Source organism: Diuraphis noxia, unplaced genomic scaffold (assembly GCF_037042655.1).
Source record: "Diuraphis noxia isolate RWA-SAM2 unplaced genomic scaffold, SU_Dnox_SAM2 contig0003, whole genome shotgun sequence".
NCBI classification, from domain to species: Eukaryota; Metazoa; Arthropoda; class Insecta; order Hemiptera; family Aphididae; genus Diuraphis; species Diuraphis noxia.
Genome location: NW_028301713.1, coordinates 12102179 through 12119018, shown reverse-complemented (window position 1 = coordinate 12119018; position 16840 = coordinate 12102179). Strand labels below are relative to the sequence as shown.

General features: G+C 28.1%; 2 protein-coding genes across 7 annotated transcripts in view; one reads left to right on the top strand and one right to left on the bottom strand.

Annotated features, from left to right (window-relative positions):
- Positions 1 to 2090, top strand: part of LOC107161926 (COMM domain-containing protein 4) — a 31844-nt gene extending 29754 nt beyond the window's left edge. For all 3 annotated transcript variants that reach the window (XM_089224858.1, XM_089224857.1, XM_015508546.2), the window contains one exon: positions 1923 to 2090. In XM_089224858.1, coding sequence (XP_089080984.1) covers positions 1923 to 1978 — 56 coding nt within the window. In that variant the 3' untranslated portion in view covers positions 1979 to 2090. The remainder of the gene's footprint in view (positions 1 to 1922) is intronic.
- On the bottom strand, positions 1775 to 10549 carry DPCoAC (dephosphocoenzyme A carrier). Of its 4 annotated transcripts, none has more exons than XM_089224852.1 (9): positions 9208 to 10549; positions 8318 to 8799; positions 8134 to 8261; positions 7851 to 8041; positions 6270 to 6402; positions 5569 to 5701; positions 5327 to 5498; positions 3309 to 3405; positions 1775 to 2834 (listed from the first exon to the last, which is right to left on the bottom strand). In XM_089224852.1, exons 2-9 carry the CDS (start codon positions 8340 to 8342, stop codon positions 2775 to 2777), a joined length of 939 nt encoding a protein of 312 aa, XP_089080978.1. In that variant the 5' UTR covers positions 8343 to 8799; positions 9208 to 10549; the 3' UTR covers positions 1775 to 2774. The 4 variants fall into 4 exon arrangements, with proteins under 4 accessions (XP_089080978.1, XP_015364056.1, XP_089080979.1 ...); XM_015508570.2 differs by having other exon boundaries at positions 8134 to 8247; positions 9208 to 10534; XM_089224853.1 differs by lacking the exon at positions 3309 to 3405 and having other exon boundaries at positions 9208 to 10548.
- Between the last annotated feature and the right edge of the window lie 6291 nt (positions 10550 to 16840).

The following is a 16840-nucleotide window of genomic DNA, read 5'->3' as shown; positions in this document are numbered from 1 at the left end:
CTATAGCTATTATATTGATGTTATTAATTCATCTAGGTAGGTACCTATATGTACATTTAGATATTAAATTTAGTGATCTGATATTCTTACTTTTTTATCAGTGATTACTTAAGCCGCGTACACACTTGTAACATTTTCTGTTGCGCTGTAACGCCGTAACACCGTTCCACCAGTTGTCGGTAAATTGAGTCGCATCAAAAGATGTTACGCGCTAATGTTACAAGTGTGTACGCGGCTTTACATTTTTGTCGTGTTATCATTTTTAATCATATCTGCAATACAAATAGTAAATGGAAATGTAATTATCACTATAGACTATTAATTTACCATAGAAAATAACAATTGAAATTCTAATTATTTTAATAAGAACAAACAAAAGTTTAAAAAACGGTTTTTAAGGAAAAAAAGTTTGCATAATACTTAGTAGGCATACTTTTCAAGAAGTACCTATTGAATTTATTTTAATTTAATAATTTAAATGTTTATTTTTAAATTGCTACTCGTCCTTGTGTCAGTTTATTGCGATTTGGAGCTGTGCTAATAGATTTTAATGTAATATATCTACATAGTGCCATAGATAGTGGAAAAATAGCATTCTGTTTTATATTTTTATAATTATTTATTCAATTAAGACAATTAAGTACCTTTATTCTACTATTCTAGCTAAAAATCCCACCATAATTGATTTTTTGTTGATGTAATTCAAACAAAGTATCCCAATACAAAAGGCTTCCAAGCAAGCACAGATTTTTTAATACACTAATATTATAAACTCATATGCTTGTTATTTAAAAGAGATTAATTTTTTATAAGGTCATCGCATATTACAGCACAAATAATCGAATAGTGTAAGTCACACGCTGCAAGACCTAATCTCTTTCCAGTTTTTGACGGACTTTAGACCATATAGGTACGGATAACGTTTGTATAATAATAATATATGTATATGGTATATCCTCACATATGACTATGGTTGCCAACTCTCATTTACGAATAAGCGGGAAATCATATATTTATATGCGGGACTCGACATAAAAAAGCGGGACATACCAAAAAATTATGAAAAATAGTGCGTACTAGCTACACAGTGACACGGCGACACAGCAATTTGCGCGAGCCTCGAGACAATGAAAAAATAAAATGATAAAAATGTCTTATTATTCCACTCGGCTCGAACAAAACACGTATTACACACGCGTCGCCACTTAATGTTTCTCCTTCTGAGTGGATATTCAGTATAGTAAACGTTTGATCATAATATTATTAAGATAACGCACCAAAAATAATATTGATTGTACGTACAAATTTCGATAAGTGTCCGACATAAATATTGTTGGAAATGAATCTATAAATACTACTGATATTTGACAAAACCGGCACGCAAAATAAGAACGTAATAGTTATTTTTAATAGGACTATGAGAGGTTTACCAAGAAGCGGGACAGTCAGCGTCCCGCGAACACGTATCGCGGGACACATTATTAATTGAGCCCTGGATACGGGACGTCCCGCCTCACGCGGGAATATATTAAATAACTTTAACATTCCGTAGTGGAAAGCGCTGATTTGTAATATTACTATATTAGTATCTATGTATTTTAATTCAAATAATTCAATCACTCGACTGTTTAGTGTTTAGTGAACATTTTCACCAAAATATGTATATAATATCTAAGATATTATCAATCTTGGATTATCTTCAAATAATCCTACGCAAAACATTAACACAATATGTTATACAATTATAATTAATGGGAAATGTAATTTTACGTAATTTATCCATTTTAAATTTATTTTAAAAAAAATGTTAAGATAATTTTGACAAAATTATACAGTTTCAATCAGTCTTTAAAACTACATTTATACACATAAAATTATTGTCCGTTACAATAGGTATATTTTTAAATTATTTTTATTTTCAGAGTTTGACGAAGTTAGCAATCAAATGAATGAACTTGCTCAAGAATGCAAAGAATAAAAACTTTCAAATAATTCATCTATAGTATGCAAAACTAATTAATAGCTATGACTACAAGTTACAACATATTATTGTCATAATTTAAAAAATACAATAACATTTTAATAAATAAGTGTACAATATTATTTATAATCATGGTAAAAAATAATATTAATATTAATATTTAAGGGGATTGTCTTAGAACTAATTTATTGTATATTAATTTCAGATTCAGATAACAAAAAAAAATAAAGTAATAACAAGAAAAAACAATTACAATAACTTTATCAATAAAAAAAATGTTTATAATTTTAAGCAAAACTAGTGTCATGATTGGTCATCCAAAAATAATAATTGTACTGAAAATTAATTATTCATCGTTATAAATTAAGAATTTAAGTACCTCTTTAATTTTGATGATTAGTCAATTTATACATGGTTGTAATTTTAATCTATAAATATTTTAAATGATGGTTAATTTTCAAACATTAAGAAAAAATGATACTAATCCATTTTTCCAACAAGGTATTTCTTCTAAAATTGAGTGTTAGAAATAATATTGTAAATGTTAGTTACCAATTTTAAAAACTATCACGACACTATAAACATACTTATTTAATTTCAATTAATTAAATACAACTTAAAACATTCTAGTGTAACAACTTCACTGTTTAAATATAAATAACAATATTTACAGAAATAATCCAATCAATTGTTTTAGCAAAATAATATTATGTATATTATATACAAATACATTTTTCTGTCAATTCTGTCAATAAATACTGATGATTTAAATATTTCAGATATAAATTGATGTTTATAGAGCTATGTGTCTTTGAATTATTTCTTCTTTGTCATTAACAATATAATTAAACACCTATGAAAATAACAAATAATATACTTTAAAGTTTCAAACAGTACATTTAAGCTAAGTAATAGATTTGTTGTAGTTAATTATTATTCAAAACTAACATAATAATCAATTAATCACAATGTTTAAACAATAACAATAATTATATCAGCAAAAAAAAAAATTTTTGCTGATATTGATATATATATATTTTTTAATTTTTGATATTTACAGTGACTTAAGCAGTATTAGCAAATTTTGTTCTAACTTGCTTATCAATATTAAAATTATTTGACTAGATATTATATTATTTAAAAAAATGTAAGTAATTACATGTAAAAATTATTACTCTCAGAAAATTGGATATAATTTAAACACATTAAAAGGCTTCAAACAAATAAAATAAAATCTAATGGTAACAATATGATTAAATTAGGCACAGTTGTGGTGAAAATAAAAATAATATTAAAAACTTCAAATGTTCTTTAAAGTCTCCCTTACAAAATCATATGTAGCAAAACTAATTCCGGTAGCAATTGGACCTTTAATCCAATTCATACTTAGACCCTTGAAAAAGCCTTGTCTAATGCCTTCAGTTCTAGAATTAATATAAAATATTTATAACCACAGTTGCTTATTTATAAACAATAATAAGGTTTTCAAATGATTGAGCACATTGTATCATTTTGGTCCAACAATTCAGCACTTACACATAGTATAGTAGTATATTTCACAAATGCTCACCACCAACGCAAAAAACTAATACAGTTCATCAAAAATTACATATAACATTGATGTACAATTTATTATTTATTTAATAAGGAAAATTGCTGTTTGGTTTGCACTGAAATATAGTATGTGGTCTACCAGTAAATTTACGAATATAGTATCATATGTAAATATTAAATAGGATAAACTATAGTGTCCAGCAATTAGTGACGAACCAAGCTATCTATGACCTAAGTTCAATCCAAACTTTTCCAAAATGTCTAAACATTGAAATCGAATGCCATAAATTATAAGATCATAAACAGATAAAAAAAATAGGTTATATTGTATATATCAAAGATAATCATAAATCCATGTAAAAATCAGTTGGCCACATATAGACAACATCCTATACTAAACAGGTAGGTTGTCTGGAAGAACACATTTGCCAGTAGATTACATAATATATGTATAGTCTATATGTAAAAGGGCATAGTCACAAGTTAAACCTAATCAGTTTATAAAGAATCATTTTATTCATATTTCTTATATACAATAAAGGGCAGGCAGTAATAAATTAGTTATAGTAGTCAGTAACTTAATTACATTTAAAGTTATGTTATTTTAAAAATACGCCACACAAGCATTTGTTGTCTCCATCTTACAAACATATAATATGGTAGATTTCATATTAACAAATATTATAATACATTTTACTCAGCGATTTCTAAAATTTCTATTACCTCTTATAAAATTAAAAATCAAGAATATTATCTACGACTTCTCCAAGGGTTTTATTAATTTTGTAATTTTTAAGCGTATTTGATACTGACCGTTTTTTCAACTGAAAAATACCAATATTTTGTCCATCAGTCTGATGGGCCTAATAAAGCGATGAGACTTTTAAAAACTGATTTGAATTCATTATTATGTCTTCTTGAGATCGGCTTAGCCACTTTTTCAAATTATAATTTTAATTTAGATTAATAAATAAGTAATAACATTCTTTTTAAATTTCACAATTTTTAAATCCATATTTAAAAAATTAGCAGCCAAAATTTGAAAGAGTGGCTCAGCTGATCTCAAGAAGACATAATAACAAATTCAAATAAGTTTTATAATTTCTTATAGCATCATTAAGTCTATTGGACTGATGGACAAATATTTAATATTGTTATGTTTTAGTCCAAAAACAATGGTTGGTATCGAATTCTCTTAAGTAAGTTATGACTATTTTCAAACTGTTTATTTTTTACATTTTAAAATGATCAAGACTTACTTAAAAATAATATTATCAATAAAATCCTTTGAGTTTCTCTAGATAATATTCTTGCCTTTAATTTTTGAAAAGTGAGATGTTCAATCTTATTTTAGAAATTACAGAGTAAAATATATTATTGTAACATAAAATTTGCCTGACTGTATTGTTTGTAAGACAAAGACAACAAATACCCATATTGGGTCTTCTTAATTATTTTTAATTGTTTCTTCAAGACTATAATGGAATTATTATATTTTTTTCATATGGCGCTTATGAGAAAAATATATTATGTAGGCTATAACTAATATTATAGTAATATCACAGTTTTTACAATATATAGATAGCCTATACTATAAGAATATTCAGTAAGATCAGAAATGCAATTAAACCTCTAAGTTTGCTACCGATTGAATCCAACAAATACTTTGCCATAAAATTGATTGAATTTGGCAATGTTAGAAAGAAAAAAGAGCATACTCAATCATAATAAAAAATGTTGCTCTGATAAGAATGTGCTCAATCGTATTTTTACTTAACAAAAATACCTTACTTATAAATTATCATAAATGTTGTTCTGAGGTTTGTGTAGTTAATTCCAGTAATTATTGATGTTTGCATCTTTCGTCTAATAATATCTAGAGGATATGACGAAGATTGACCAGCCATACCTGCCACTGCACCACATGCTAAATTCACAGCTGTATTTTCATATCCATGTTTTTCTATATTATGAAATATAGGTATTAAAAAATTTAAATGATTAGATTAATTGTACATTTAATAAATACTAACCTTTCATAAATGACTTTAATGAGCCATATGTAAAAAAACTTGTACCTGCATAAGGTATAATACCAAGTATTGTTGGCACATACCCTCGATAAAAGCCTTTTATCCCTTCAACTTTAAAAGTCTTTTTGAACACCTAATAAATAAATAATATGGTTTATTTCAATCATTTAAATTCACTTGTAAATATTATGGAAAAAAGGTTGATAGAGGTTAAACAATCGGCGGGATGGAGAAAAATGTCAGGCAACATTTTTTGCCAAATATCTTCAAGCGAATATAAACAAAGTTTGAAAGGGATAAGTGAGATAAGAAGCTCAGCTTTTCTAACATTCTTTAGCATATCAACTTATCAACATGATTGTTAATATTATATATAGCAATTAATTCTTAAACGTTTCAGTACTCAACATTTGACTTTAGTTGGACCTATTAAAATAGTAGTGTCCAATTCTTTCACAATATGAATACTGAATATTCTATACAAAACATTGTATTATAGCCAACAGTCATATAGATAATCGGTACCTCCAAAATAAACCAGCAAAGGAAATCTCTTGTATCCAAGTAGGACAGAACGTCCCTGCAGTTATACTAACTTCATTTTGTCAATTATACTCCAAAATATTTAGACTAACTAAATAAATAATATAACTACAATATAATACTACATCAACAAAACCATTTAAAATTAAATACTTTACATCTCCCAACGATTTATAATCATTTTTGGTAGAAACTGCCATTCTTGCTCTTGCCAAGTCTAGAGGATAAGTTAGTGTTTGTGATGTTACGCCAGCTAAAGAACCAGACAGAAACTTAAGACCTCCATTATTTCTAAAAAAATAATAGCATAGTATTAAATTTATAATAAAAAAAAATAAGTAGCAATCAAATAAAAAAAATAGAAATTATAAATATTAAGCCACCTGTTTGTTACAACTATAAAATTATTTAAAATAATATCTATTAGCTTATAGATCTAAATTCAAACCTTTTAAAATATTAATTAAAATGTGTAATGAAAAAATGTGCACGGAGAAATAAATTTATTATGTTTAAATATAAATATCATACTAATATTTTTGTATTACTTTAGTAATTAATTATTAAAATTTCTGGACAATGTAAATACAATAACAAGATATAAGATTGTGAAAATTAAAATTATAGGCTTAAAGCCCATAAAACATTCAATATTAATTAAATACTGCTTATGAAACTATTTACTATTAAGAGGATGTGATACCTGCATGTGTTGTCTCCGTCTTACAAGTAACATGGTAAATTTTATGCTTAGCAGATCATGCTACAAGTATTTTAAAATTGTATATTTTTTGTACATCTTAAAATACTTATAACCCACTTCAAAATTAAAATATAGTAAAAAGCTCATGAGGTTGTCTAAATAATATTCTTACCTTTAAATTTTATAAGAGGTCAATTCACTCTAACTTTTAAACTAACGGAGAAAAGTGTGATCTGCTGAGCGTAAAATGTAATATGTCACGCACTTGTAAGACGGAAACAACACATGGTTATCACACTATCACGTTCTCTTAACAATAAAAGTAATCATTATGTTTACTATTTTTTTATTTTTAACTAAGATTTAAATTAGTAATACCACTAATACCAGATAATACCTATATTATGCTTAAGGATTTGTGCATATGTAACTATAAATTATTTATTGTTTTATATATCAATAAATTAGTGTTGAAAATAAGCATGATAACTAAATAATACTATCTTTGTAGCATCAGGTGAAATTCATAATATTTAAAATATTTAAAAACTTTTACTTAACAATTCTATAAAACTAACAATACAAATGGACTTTTAAAAAATAAATCAAACTAAAATATTATTTCATTTCTAGTGTTTATAATTTTAAAATTAAAATTTAGTTTTAATACCTATTTTATCATTGAAGAATCAACAATAATTCTGTATATAGCAGTATAGGCAAGCTATATAATCAAAACAGTATTTCATAAATAAATTATATTTCAACTCAAATATTTATCAGGGAGGAGAACATAAAAGAAAAATAGTATAAAAAATAAATAATACATTTTGAGTAGATATTAATATTCAGAAACATGAAGCAGTTGCTTTTTTTTTTTTTAACTAAAATTGATATTGGCATAATGAACAATGTATTCTCATTTTAGAGTTGCCAAATATAATTAATATATAATTATTTATATGTTTGAAAATATTCATTTCTTTTAAATATTATGTAATTGGTACAACAAAATAAGCCTAAATAATAATATTACTTTGTGTTTAGAGAATCAACCTTCAGCAATTTTCGCCATTGTTCAAATGCTGTAAATTGAATGGCTGCATAAGGGATGATTCTAGTCATGGTGGCTGTATTGCCTCGCCATAACCATATAAAACCATCTTTTGCATAAGTGTCAGCCAAAAATTTAAGCGCAGCTCTACCAGAGTATGGTTCTTGAGATATCTAAATATTAAAATTGATCAATATTTACAAATGTATACATTTATTACTGACTGAAAAATAAATGATAATTTTCGATCATGTACAATACTTACTTGGAAATTGATTTTAGTTCTATCTAATGGAGCAATTGTACTCTTGGCTAAAGCACCAGCGATGGCACCCGCCGTCAAACTGTGCAACACGTTAGTTGAGTTGGAATCATGTTTCTGAAGTAAACAAACTTTGTAAATCAAATTAAACTTCCCTTGAAAAAGAAGTAGTTTATGGTTTATTTACCTGTGTATCGTGTGCCATTATGCATGTCGAAGTGGTTGGAGGTATTTCTCGTTATCCATCATTCAAGCAATGAACGTTGAAGTCTGTTGACAATATATTTGGCAGCTGTGGACCACCACAGGTGTCCTTGACATAGAAAATGACATCAGGAAACGTTCGCGATGTGCAATTTTTTTCAGTACACTGTAGTCATTAACGCAAATTGTGAAGTAATTGAGACGACATAATATATGGAAGCAGTATTACGAAATCGAATTGGATGTAAGTAATAATAATATCGTTTCGCCCGATATTGTTTTTTTCTGTTGTTTAAAGAGTAACGTCTGATAACGACATCGTTATCGCAACTGATAAAAAACATGTGTTAGCTTCGAGCTTAGATTATATTATTACATTAACAATGCATGTTGTGTTTTGTGTTCATGATCATTGATCTTATTATTATTAATGTCATGTTTCTAGTTAACAAGTTGGCAGTCCACCTATATAGAATATATCTATATTAATATTATACATTATACATACAATTTGATGCTGTATTATTTATATAATGATATGTATTTATGGTAAACAATCAAGGTCAAAGATTAATATTCACTTTTTAACAAACAACACTCAACAGACGTGTAACTACATCAGACATTAAAATATATTAATGGCGATTTGCACAATCAATCATTAATCAGCAAACATTTAATGGATCAACATTCGAAATAATAGAAATTAAGATCTAATGATCTTCGTCCTTTTAAATTTAAGTGGCCCTTGATCGTTTTGTGGAGTATTTTTTTTTTTTTTTTTTACCAGACGGCCACTTGGATATATATTTATTTTTATGCAACTATACGTCATGTATTACCGAAATTATTTATATTATATTATTTACATACCTATATTTACCATTGCATAACTACTTTAAGTTTGCAATTAATAACAACACGAGCAGTGTCCTATTTCCTATTCCGGAATGCAGATTTTTGGTGTGATAGTAGATGAAAAAAATTAAATTATCAATTATCAATATGTTGGTTGTTGTTTGTTGGATACTTGGATGTTGTCTGTTTAGTTGTTGACTGACGCCACTTAGGTACTGAAAATCGCTCGCAATATAATGAATTAATCACTTCTTTTATTATACTTTTTTTTACTGTTAAAAAGGTATTATGTGACAATACGCGTATTAAGTACCGTTTATAAAAAACAACATAAAATAACTATTATAGTATTATTATTATTATTATACCTATCTAATCAGATAATTAAATGTCTAGGTTTTCATGCTTTCATATAGTATACTGGTTGTAAAATGTAATACTATATAATACTATTATGCATTTTATGAAGTATAAAAAATTATCTGTGTACCTGTCTACAAATTAACACTGCATGTGTTTTTATAATAAATCTCTTTTTATGTATCACATGAAACAGTTTTTATGTAAAAATAAATTGAAACGAACGAAACTAAGTTTTACCATCAGTTTTGGAAACTTCAATAAAAAATGCTTCATTAAATTTTCTTAGTTTTGCACAACTGTCACAACTTAGAGTTTTTCACAATTTTTCAAAATTGTTTATATTTTCATTATATTAACATTTTACTCTAAATATCACGTGAAAATATAAATTGTTGTATCTATTCACGGTTACACGGCAAACACGCGTCGCATTCTCGTACTACAAGTTCTATAAATGCTAATGAGTAATGAGAATGAACATTAAATAAAATAATGTAGGTACAACCACAGTCCACAAACCTACTGGCTACTATCTTTCTTTTTACTAACCAATCATGTCTACAGTTTATAACTATAAAGTAGTTTTATGAGTGTACGACTTATAAAAAAAGATCTCCATTATCTTTGAATTCTTTTGATCAAATAAATTCTCAGAAACTTTACATGCATTTTGATTAAAATATGCCAAAATGTTCTTTTCAACTCAGAATGATGACCCAAATCATGAACATAATTGTTAGTTATACTTCAGTCGTGGGAGACGTTCCACAATAATATTCGCTTAAGAATAAACTAAACGGACAATATTTGTTGTGTCTTACAACTTTATAAGTGTTTCACATTACAAATTTTACGCTCAACAGTGCACATTTAACTACGTTTAAAAATTATAGCGAATTGACCTTTTATACAATTTAAAGAAAAATTTATTATCTAGGGAATATCATTGTATTTTTATTATATTTTAAATTGAAAGCAAATTATGAGTATTTTAAGATTTACAAATATTTTAAAATATTCTAGGTACTCTGGAAAGAAATGCATGAAATGTAATTCCATATGATTTATCTCATTGAGATTATCTCTTATTAAATTTTATTTATAAATAAAAGAAATACATCGGAAAACTAATGTGAATTTATATAGAGGCTATAAATTAAATTTAAACAAATATTACAAAAGTTAATTTTTTTATAATGGGTGTTTATTTCCAAATTAATCACACTATCTTTGTATATATATTCGTCCTATATGTATAAGTATAAATGTATAGATAATGTCTCTTAGACCAGATATTATCACTGTTTGGACTATGAGGTAAATATACCAATTAGTAATGTGTAAAGTAGGTAAGTGGGTATATTATTTAATAACGGTTAAAGTGCCTATATTTTTTTATATTTTTTGTTAACGCTGCCTCAAATTATAATAATATTATGTACTTTTATAGTTTAGATTATTATTGTGATTATATAATTGATAGATGTTTCCATATTATCCCCTAGGCCCTAGGGTGATAAACTTATAAAAGTTATAACTCTTCTTTTCATCTAATACCTCGCCCTCCTAAAAATAGCTAATTAAGTAATTTATATCAGATATATTATACTTACCTACGCACTGCAGTTACACTGTAGTCACTAGAATACTAATACTACGCTACAAATCAATGTATACTACAAGGTTTTCCGAAGTACAAATATTCTAATTTTATTTATTTAAATAGATTCATAAGATATAAAATATTACCTATTTACCTATATTATTAAAAACAATGTTAACCATCATATATATGTATTATTGAATCTATTAATCGTTAGGTGGCAGTTACGTATCCTAGGAGAGAGGGGCACAGGGGCCATGGCTCCCCCCTCCGTTGGCCGTATTTACTAGATTTTATTTTAATGATTTAAATTTATTCGCATACACGAACGCGTGCTACAATAATATGCTTTTACCAATGGATATTCTGTTTTAATATTCGAAAATGATCTTCCATTAAATACAATTGTTACATTAAAGGCTGAATTATGTAGGTATATACTAGGTATATGGCAAAATCAATGTAAAGGCAATGGACAAAATAGCACAGTGAATAAACCTCAAACCGCTTTTGAGACTTCACCTTATTGTACAGTTATTGTCCCTAATATTAAATTGCTTTTACAAAATATATTCACAACTCTTCCTGTTACAACAGCTACGCCAGAACGTAATTTGTCTATCTTAAAACGACTGAAAACATACTTAAGATCAACAATGACTGAAAATAGACTAAATGGATTAACTTTAGTAAACATAAATAAAAAATAGGTCATTCAGAAACTGAAATCATTGAAGGTTTTGCAAAAAAAGCACCAAGAAAATTGCAACTGTAGATTGGTCAAAATAATTTTATACAATTGTTACTATTGTTTTTATACACTTATAATTTTGTTTGGACTAACCCATTTTTATTATTAAATCACTATTTATTATTAAGTGTGTATATATACATATATACAATAACTTAATGACTGACTGAAAATATAAATAAACTATTTGCATTAAAAACATTAAATATTTGATTTCTTTTTGGTAGTAGGTAGCTAGTGTATATGATATAATTTTAGTCAGTGTGTGCCCCCCCCCCCCCATAAAAAAATTCTGGGTACGCCACTGTTAGGTGAGTAATGGCTTGCAAGGGATATAATATTTTGAATATTCACTATAATATTCAACCCCTTAGAAGTCTTCAAACTAGCTAGTATTATATTAATTCACCAAACATGTTTTAACATTATTTTATATAGGTACCTATCACATATTATATGTACATTGGAAAGAAATATTTGTATGCATCGCAAAAATATTGAATTGTCTCTTTAAAAGGTTGAGAATCACTGATGTAGCCTATATTAAATATGTACAATCAACTGTACGCACTAAATTAAAGCTTCTGGTAGAAGGCAGAAATAGGAGAACGGTAAAATATCAATACGTTTTATTTTAATTTATGTAACTTCAAAAATGCAATATTTATCTCTAACCAAGATTATACAAAAATGTGGTAATTGTGGTTAATTGATTAGTGATAACATTTCAACAAAAATATTTCATGAATTTATGATTAAGACATTTTTTCTCATGAAATAAGCATATTATTTTATTTAACTATTTAAAAATTTGTCTCATTAATAACACTATTTCGATTAATAATTCAAAATCTCCTTTTCGAAATTAACTAATCTAAAAAATCATATAAGCTATAAATACTCGCGTAGTTGCTCTTATAGGTACCTACTTTTCCAGGAAATATAGCAAAATTATATTATTTAATATAATATTAGAAAATACATTGAGACATTGAGTCTTATGTATATTTCAATTAGAATTTAGAAACAAGAAAGTACTTCGCATAATTTAAGGACAATACTGCAGTACAAGTAAGAAATTGAAATGCTTATTTTATAAGGTCAGAAATAATATACTAACAAACAATAATCGAGCTAATAATAATTGACTATAATATAATACAATATAATGGAAGGACAATATTAGTGTGCGAGCAGATTATATACCTATATAGGATATAGGTAGGCCTTATAAAATACACCCACAGTGTAAGTCCTTCGCAGTTTTGAAAGAGTATACAACACATTACACATTTTAATTTTAAAAACTTGTTGCATATGGAAGTATGGAATGTCTATACAACACGTCCTCTGCCCTAGTAAGTACTATATAAGTACTTGCGTAGTCTGCAGGTAAAGGCATAGACACATATTATGTAGATAATATTATTGCAGCGTATATAATTTTAATTATATACATTGTGGGCTTAGACGTCTGACGTGTAAATGTTTATATTATGTTTATTGTTTATGTCCTTTGGGTAAAGTTTCGGTTAGTCTTTGGTAAATTTAATACGTTAGATGTTCATAGTATGGAATTTAAGATCAGTAGACAGTAATAATATTATATATAATATACTGATATATGAATATAGATGTAGCCTCTACATACAGGATGTCCCATAAGGATTTACCCATTGCGATATTTCATGAAATAATGGAGGTGTAAAAATTCTGGTTTTGTAATAAGACTCATTGGGATAAGAACTACAATTATTTCATATTTTAATGTTTTGGTAAAAAAAGTTAAAAAAAATTTTTATTTAATATATTTTTATACATGATTATTTCCAAATATTTCTGAAAATATTGACATTTCAACATTTTAATTTTGTTAATTTCCTGATTTTTTTTTTTTAGTTTCGAGAAAACTCGCAGAGTATGATTTAACACCATAATGTTATCAAATATGTGAAATGCCGCGCCAAGCGCGTTCTCTTACTGCCGGCCGTACACTTTCAGTGTGCCAATAGTTATAAAGTTATAATCATGTATTTTTATTTCTTCAAGACTCTAAAAAATATTAAAAATCAGAAAATGAATGAAAATAAAATTTTGAAACGTCAATATTTTCAGAAAAATAAACTCTACAAAATGGCTATCTTATTTTTTTTTAGAAATAATTATATAAAAAAATATATCTTTTAATTTTTTTACCAAAACATTATAATAAATTAAAAAATGAAATAATTGTAGTTCTTTTCCCTGTAAGTCTTATTACGAAACCAGAATTTTTATATCTTCATTATTTCGTGAGATACCGCAATGGGTAAACTTGTTGGTTGTTATATCTATTTGTTTGACTGTTTGAGTTAAGTACCACTTGTCCAACATCTTATGAACTAAGGATAGTCTGCCGTATAATACCCTGCACTGTGCAAATATAACTATAGTATAAGCTGCAAATAAAACATATCCGTTTAAGTGGTAGATTATTATATAATCTTGTTGCGATGATGATGTAAATGGAAATTATTCATACCTTCCGGTAAGTAATAATGAATTTAGATGATTCATCTGTACTCAGCTAGATGAGTATACTAGATGAGTATACCACGAGTGGGCGCTCGTAACGTGGTCGGACCAGTGTCGTATTTTAGGGGGGTGTTCTCCATGTCTTGACACCCCCCGACATTAAAAAAAAAAGTCTTAATATATTGGACATTAGTGTTGTCACTTATTTTATAGTATACTATTTTTATCAAATGTAAAACTTCTTGTCAATTCCTATAACATATTAATTTGTTAAAAAATTAATTCAATGTCTTTTTACATTAGTAAATAATACTAAACATTTTGTTTTTGAGGTTCAATAAATGTTGACACCCCCCGAGAAATCAACCAAAATACGCCACTGGGTCGGACCGGTGGTCGATCAGGCAAACACCGTCATGACTGACCCGGCTCTGCAGGTCTGTGATGGACACGAACGTAGTGCGTTGAGTATCCTATTTATAGCTGTCTCGTGATGGAGTCTCGCTATACGCAGTTATACCAGCTACCTAACCGGCCCATAGTTGAATGTGATCGAAGCGTCACTCCGCGTGATGCATCATGGACGTCGTGATGTATTTGTGTACTTATTGGCGCGTTGACACCGTTCGCAGGCTCGGGTCCACATTGCATGATTTCTCGATCCATCATGGATGGCTTGCAACAACACAGCAATTCGATGAAACGAACGGTGTGACGCGAAAACCGCCGTGAGCTATATAGGCCGTGTTCACGACGATGAGTAGGAGTGCGCCTGCAGCGACAAATGACAATAACGAACTTGTTGTAACCATAGGCGCACATAGGGGGGTGCTTGGGGGTGCTTAGCACTCCCAGGTTTAAAATTAGCACCGCATAAACTATTTAAAATATTTATTACACAGTCATATCTTTTGAAATATTATTATATAAATCTGTTTATGTATACAGTAAGTTCTCGTTACAACGAACTCCAAGGGACCACATTTTTTTTTCGTTATAACGGAAATTTCGTTGTAACGAAATTTTGAAAATTCGAATATGTATAGTTCAAATATGTATGTAATAAATAAATAATTCAAATGTAAATAATTTGCGAAAAAATAAATAACTTTATTATAGAAAATCAACAATTTTCTTTTGAACAAGGTTTGCTGTTTTAATAGAAAGTAAATAATTTTGTAGTTGGTGAATGTTTGTAAAGATGAAGTCTGGTACATCACTCTGTGATGTAATGAATGTTCGCATTACTTCCAAACTTGTTAAGGCTTCTGATGAAGTGACATATCGATTGACGCGGAATAACACGGTAACACATAATGACAATTTAATGGCTTGATAATTTCGTAAAATCGTATGCTTGTTATCTTTAGATTAAATTAAGAAGGGAAAATACATATATTTTAACCTGTACGCTGTACAAATAGTTCGTTGTATCGGGATTTTTAAAAATCAATCATTTCGTTATATTGAGATTAGTTTAACATTGTTTTAATAGCTTTTCGGCAGGGAACTTCTATTACTTTCGTTATAACGGGATTTTTCGTTGTATCGGTATTCGTTGTAACGAGAACTTACTGTATCCTGATATTTTGAAAATATCAACAGTTAGTTTATCAGCAGAAATGATGGTTTTAATGAATAGTCTACCAGCCAGCTTTATATACGAAGGCATGAAAAATCAATGTTATAAAAGTTCGTTTCCAAATGTCTGTAAGCTATTGGGAATAACAATTCCAATTTCTTCGTCAACGTGTGAACGCTCCTTCTCAGCTATGCGTAGATTGAAAAACTGGTTACGCACCAATATGGGCCAAGAAAGATAGAAAGATTTACCAAGCTATCTACGCTTAGCATTGAGAGAGATCTTACCAATAAAATAGAGGGGGAAATTATAATGCAAACATTTGCAATATCAAACAGAAAATTAAATTTTGTCTAACATTAATAATTAATGATTACATGTTATTATAACTTTTAATATAATTACAAAATATTTATTTTTATTTTTAATAAAATTTATAATTATTGCAAGCAATTGTTATAGTATTAGGGTGGTGTAGTGGGGGGCTTAGCTCCCCACGGGTCTGTGTACTATAAATTATTTCAGCACCCCCTAAATTCACACCCTATGTGCGCCTATGGTTGTAACGCATTATCATTTATCAGCGATAATATGAAGTGGAGCTGTGGATCGTTAGCTCGGTCGATTGCCCCCGCCCCACCCCACTGTCGTAAGTCCGGTAGCCATGTCGTCTCGGCGATTTTAAGTGCAGATGCCGAGGTCGACTGCATAGCGTCGGGGACGGTTTTGTCCTCTTGCACGCGAAAAGTGCAGTTCGACGTTTCAGTGTGTATGAATTATTGAGACAGAAACGAAATTTGTCGTAGGTGCCCGTCGGTCGATGATATTTTCTCTT

What these genes read in the sequence shown, in the direction of transcription:
- DPCoAC (XM_089224852.1), bottom strand. Translation starts at nt 8,342, where the DNA reads ATGCATAATGGCACACGATACACAG. An exon ending in GTTGATTCTCTAAACACAAA is followed by an intron (nt 6,403 to 7,850) that starts GTAATATTATTA and finishes TTATTTTTTTAG; the next exon opens with AAATAATGGAGGTCTTAAGT. An exon ending in ATTAAAGTCATTTATGAAAG is followed by an intron (nt 5,499 to 5,568) that starts GTTAGTATTTAT and finishes TTCATAATATAG; the next exon opens with AAAAACATGGATATGAAAAT.